We start from the raw sequence: 5,873 nt of genomic DNA, 5'->3' as shown, positions 1-5,873 counted from the left end.
ACGGAGAGCGAAGACCCGACGGGCGCCACGACCGCCCCGGTTATCCTCACCCCGATGCAGCAGCGCATCTGCAACCTGCTGGGAGAAGCCACCATCATCAGTTTGCCAAGTGGGGACTGCAGCACAGGTGATGGGACCGAGATACCCATCACCGCGTCAGCCACCACGGTCACCCTGACCCAGAGTGAGTGCTGCGCCTGCTGAAGATGCTCTGTGCTGGACTGGAAGGTCATACAGGGGGGCCCTGACACCCACCTACGAGGAGGCCCTGGGCACTGTGCGGGCAAAGCCCCGGCAAAAAGAAACCCCTGTGTTGAAAATGCCGTTCCCCATATGGCCTCGTGCTGTAGGGGAGCAGCTGCAAGATACGTGTGTGCTGAAAGTCAGCTTGGATAGCTGGGCTTGGCCTTAAGAACAAGGGAAGCCAGTATCCTTGCAGGTTATCCAGTCCCCCTCTCTGGGGAAGAAACATCTCCATAGCTGGTTTCCCAGTCTGCCCCAAAGAGCAGTTGTCCTTCTGACCGTGCCATTCTGGGTCACATCTTTGCTCTCATGTCAGTTGGTCAATGCTGCTTGTAAAGATTGTTCTGGAGGTTGAGAAATTATTTTGTCTAGACAGATAAGGCATTCCCTATTTCTTTGGACTGTACAGCCTAGAAGGAAGCTCATGTGAGGGTGGAGTAGATTAAACAGGTCATTTTGTGCATTGCTGTGCACTGTATGTTATCTCACTGAACAGGCAGTATTCCTGTAATATTCACTGAATAGTCCTGTAGATAAAAATCCCTGTATTGCAGCTACTGCTTACCCCCTTTCTGTCCTTTGTTCTCAGTTCCTGCAGAGACAACCTACCACAGTCTGGAGGACGGAGTCGTGGAGTACTGCACAACAGAAGCCCCCACCACAGTCACCGCTGAAGCGCCCTTGGAGATGATGGCACATCAACACGAGGTGTCTGCGAAACCCCAGGAGCTGAAAAGCCGAATTGCTCTGAACTCAGCCAAGCTCTTGCAGGAGCAGCGAGTGACCAACTTGCACGTGAAGGAGATTGCCCAGCACCTGGAGCAGCAGAATGACTTGCTGCAGATGATTCGTCGCTCTCAGGAGGTGCAGGCATGCGCCCAGGAACGACAGGCACAAGCCATGGAAGGGACGCAGGCGGCACTCAGTGCCCTCATCCAGGTTCTCCGCCCCATGATTAAGGACTTCCGTCGATTTTTGCAGAGCAATACACCCAGCCCATCGGTCACCGCTGACTCCAGCCAGACTGGGCAGCAGGATGGCATGATCCAGTGAAAGAAACAGAGATGGGATGTCTTTCTTGGTAAAAACCTGCCCGTGCTGTCAGTGGACACAGGGAACAAGGGGCACTAGCTCTCCTTAATGAAATGGCTTTGCCTTGGAGTCTTGCTGAGCCTACCCAGCTTTCTTTCTCTGTTCACCTCATGCTAATCTGCCTTTTCAGACTCATCATACAGAGCTGTAGCAGGATGTGTAATAAACCAGGAACTTAACATTGGTTGCTTTAGTTTCTCAAACAATAGATTTATTTAAAAAAAAAGAAAAAAAAAAAAGACAGTTATTTTTTTATTTCTGTTTGGAAAAAACTTTCCTAAGTATGACTCCTCTCTCTTTCTCTCTCTCGAGATTTATAGCCTTTAACTGACTTCTGACATGGAGAGTCTTGTTGTGATATCTCAGTACTGCAGCTGCCAAGGTACAGTTATCATAAACAGTAGCACAGGGTGGTGAATGCATTTCCATCTCTGGCTGAAAGCCTTTACTGGAAACGTGGCACAACCTTCTCTCTGCACCAAGTGATGGATACGGCTCTGGGAGCCCCTGCAGACCAGCACCAAGCCTACATGCAGCCTAAATCCCACCCACATCCCCTGAGGATATAAATGGGATTGAAATAGTGCATTCACCTCATGCTCTATCTGCGTGCAGTCATGAAATTTCACTATAAACCTGGCAGATGTGAGGAAAATTTCATGTCTTGGTTACCAGCTACTGTCCTGGGACGTGTGTCGGAGGCAGCGTGTTACCCGTCTCAGTGTAGTTAATACACAAGGGCCTGGATGAGTTTCACTCAGGTGTAGCAGGTGAAACTCTGTCTCATCTGCTTAGTTTGTCACCTCCATAATACCCTGATCCATCAAGGTGGGCTTGGGCTGCAGAGCTTCAGCCAGGCAGTGATTCCAGCACTTGGGAGCTTTAGCCAAGCGCGTTTTGGAGCGGTATCTCGTCCCGGTGGCGGCGGTGTTTGTTCTGTGCTTGTCAGGAGCTAGGAGCCAGTACAGTCTCGCTGTTAGTCTGCTGGCTGGCTTCAAGTGGCATCTGAGGAACAGGTCTGAGGTTCACCTTGCTATTTTTTTATCATTATAGAGAGTAAAACAACATTGCAGCTATTTTTTTTCTTCTTGGAGGTGTTCAGGCTGTGGGACTTGGTCCTCGTTGAGAAAGCTTAATTCACAGGATGGTGAATGTGATCCTCACAGACCTGCAGTAATTTCATGAACTTTTAGATTAAAAGCTCTACTTGTACATACATGGAAGCAAACTTCAGAAAAGAAAGCAAAAGAAAAAGAAGGAAGCATAACTCTCTTTCTCCCTGTACCTTGCAGTGTGTCACATTTAACGGGCTTGTTGCTTGCCAGATATTATTTTGAAACTGAACTTTTTCAGAGCTGGTGTTTGCTTGCTGTGAAGTCTCCTTTAGGTCTGAGACGTGGTGAGCAATGGCTGATGAAGGAGTGAATTTGCACAATCAAATTAAACCTTGACACAGCCTCTTATGGGGAGGAAAGGACAGCACAGTGAGAAGGGTTCAGCTCCCGACCCTTTGGCACTGACATCTCTGTGCTGAGTCAGGGCGGCGTCAGCTGCGTCTTCCCACCTTGTCCAGCGTCTCACCACATGAGTAACACTCGCCTGACTCTTCCTCTCAGACTTTGTGGAATCAAATCAATTGCTCAATTGAAATTTATTTTTTAAAGTGAAAACTATGTCATATGTGTTGGTTTACCTCATTTGTGTAATGATCTCTTCTTTACAAATATGAATTTTAATAAAAAATATGTTTTTGGTAAATGGGGCTGGTTTGGTTTATTGGGATGTTCCAGAGCCAAAATGAATTCACTGCAACAAGTTTGCAACACAGAATCTTTGCTGAGGAAGAGACAAAGAAATCTGGGAACCCTTTTCTCTTGTTTGTGAACTTTGTGGCCCTGTATTTACATAATTATGGTCTTTTTCAGGTCACAGCTTTTACAGCCTTACCTTGGAGCAGTGGTTATTTCATTGTGTGGGACAGATTGCTGCAGTATACTAATCTCACAACTGCTCAGAAGATGCCACAATAGCCTCAAATGGTGGATGAAGTACCAGCCTTTGGCTTTAATTTGCAGTGTGCATTTTTTTCAGTGACTAAGCACTCAAACTGTGTTACTATTTCACAGGAGGAAACGTGTTGCCCTTGGAACCACCCATTTTTCTTGTCTTTTCAGGGTAAATATAGAACTTAGTCAAGCCAGCAGCATTCAGGTGCAAGTTCCACGTACACATTTTTGTCTCATTAAAAAGGTGTAGCCATGTTTTAAATACGGGGTGAGCACTATGATGAGGGGCTTGGTTGTTGCTCACGACGAGGTCATCAAATTTGCAGAGGGAGAGAGAAAAGCATCCCTTAAAGATAAAACTGGAAGAAACAGGTAAACATGGCACTTACAGGGAGAATGTATATGCAAGGCATTCAGCTGGACAGGGAACTGGTCTCCAAGCAGAAGAAAAGCTGAGGAGCAACATCTATAGATGTTCCTTTGTGCTCCTCTACTGTTCTCTTTGTACCTGAGATTGGTATTCGGCATCCAGAGTGGGAAAGAGCCACACAGAGATGTTCTGGCACTGGGTACCTCAGAGGTGAGGGCGAGCAGCCAGGCAAGGAGTGGCATCCTTCATACCTACTGGAGGAGGAGAAGTTTCGTGGGGAATTCTTGGTGGGTCAGAAGATGAATTTTGCAGCAATTAGCAGCAGCCACGAGCTGGTTCAGCAGCAGAGCTGTGGTTGTGATGTGTGCAGCTCAGGCACAGCTTTCCAGGAGATGGCACTGCACAACGGGGCAAGGCAGGGACCCAGCTGCAGCAAAGTGTCATCCTTGTCAGCCAGAGCTTTTCTGGGCCTGCTTGTTCCTCTCACTGATTAATCACAGAATCATAGAATGGTCTGGGTTGGAAGGGACCTTAAAGATCATCCAGTTCCAACCCCCCTGACATCAGCAGGGACACCTTCCACTAGACCAGGTTGCTCAAAGCCTCATCCAGCCTGGCCTTGAACACTTCCAGGGAGGAGCAGCCACAGCTTCTCTGGGCAACCTGGGCCAGTGTCTGACAAAATCTTTTCAGGACTGAGAGCCCAGAGAGGAAGAAATTCAATGGGCAGAGCTCAAGGGTGAGGAGAAAAGTGAGGATGTCTGGAAACACAAACCAGGTCTCTCTGCTTCTTGCAAACGTGGGCAGAGAACACTGAGATGTCAGGATCTCGCTCTCTCTTTGGCATGAGTTCACTGCAGAACCAAACAGGCAGATACAAGATAAAAACCATGTGAATTCTTTAATTATAGGCAAAGGAACAGGTTTTAAGATTTTTAGAATCATAAATATGTCAGTGTCCCATGAGTACAGCACGCTGCCATAGCTACACCGCAGCTCTGGGAGCAGATCCCTGCTGAGGGACAGAATGATTTCACCTGCACACTCACCCAAGTTACCTTTACCTCCTCCAGCGTGTTTTTAAACTTTGTCAAGCCTGTTTTGCCAAAGAATTCTTCTGGGTTTCCTGTGTTTCTTTCCTTTTTCCATCCGATAGGATACTCTCAGCACAAGTGTGGTCTGTTAAGTATGAAAATTGAAGCGTTTAAGATTCTTTATCTTCCTTGAAAGCATCTGACAAGAAGCTTCACATAAATGATCAGCACAGCTTCCAGGCTGCGTTTTGTGAGCAGGAAAGAAACCCACATCGCCTGTAAACTCAGCTCAGCCGCCCTTGGGTCCCAGCACCACAAGGTGATTAACCCAAGGCAGAAGCCCAGCCCCAGCAGGGACAGTTTCTGTTACCTGTACCACCTCGGATCCCAAATTAGAGGTTGCTGTGTCAAGTGGGAACCACAAACATTCAGGCAGTTGTTTCTGCTGTGTTTGGGGTACCAGCGGCATTTGTGGGGCCGCAGCCAGAAGCAGGTGGGAGAGCCCATGGCCAGAAAGTCTCTTGCCCTGGAGAGGGCTGAAGGTGACACCTGGGATACAGACACAAAGTAATGCTTAATAAACACAACAAGCCTCGAGGCAAAGCAGGTTCCACTCTGCAGATTTTGGAAGGCGCAAACAAACCAGCTCCCGTTCCACTGATGGGCCTCCCGGAAAGAAACGGAGAGTCCTGCAGCACATTCCCAGAATCCATGGAGCAGATATGGAAACCAGTAAACAAAAAAAGCCAGGCAGCTGGATTTTCAGGTCCAGCCACATGCCTGGGGAAAGGAATCCACCGACTCCAGATTCCTCTGCTCCCTCTGTCTCTGTGGATAACAGGATCCCCCATCCTGGCAGGGCAGAAACCCACCATGCAGGTGTGTCCTTTGCACGTCCCACAGAACCCAGCCTGGCACAGAGAGGGAAACAGTTCCTGGTCTTTATGATGGTGAATTCAGTTAAATATGGAACTAGTGAAAAACACAAGCAGATCAAAGTAGAGCTTGCAGCCTGTTATTAAATTAAACTGAGAAGATGCAAGCTTGGAATAACTCCAACACCGTAGGACAACCCTATGTCATGGAGATAGATTCCCATTCCCCTCCCAGGGTTTCCCACAGCCTACA

General features: G+C 48.0%; 1 protein-coding gene across 1 annotated transcript; it reads left to right on the top strand.

Moving 5' to 3' along the window:
- Nucleotides 1–3: 3 nt before the first annotated feature.
- On the top strand, nucleotides 4–1,608 carry NAIF1 (nuclear apoptosis inducing factor 1; the record flags this gene model as incomplete). The annotated part of the gene is made up of 2 exons (XM_010164171.2): nucleotides 4–184; nucleotides 833–1,608. Coding segments are annotated over 2 exons (645 nt in total), but the record flags the coding sequence as incomplete, so codon positions are not given.
- Between the last annotated feature and the right edge of the window lie 4,265 nt (nucleotides 1,609–5,873).

The sequence above is a fragment of the Antrostomus carolinensis genome, unplaced genomic scaffold, assembly GCF_000700745.2.
Source record: "Antrostomus carolinensis isolate BGI_N321 unplaced genomic scaffold, ASM70074v2 scaffold29983, whole genome shotgun sequence".
Taxonomy (NCBI): domain Eukaryota; kingdom Metazoa; phylum Chordata; class Aves; order Caprimulgiformes; family Caprimulgidae; genus Antrostomus; species Antrostomus carolinensis.
Note: the sequence above shows the minus strand (reverse complement) of the source record. Positions and strands in the feature narration are given on the sequence as shown.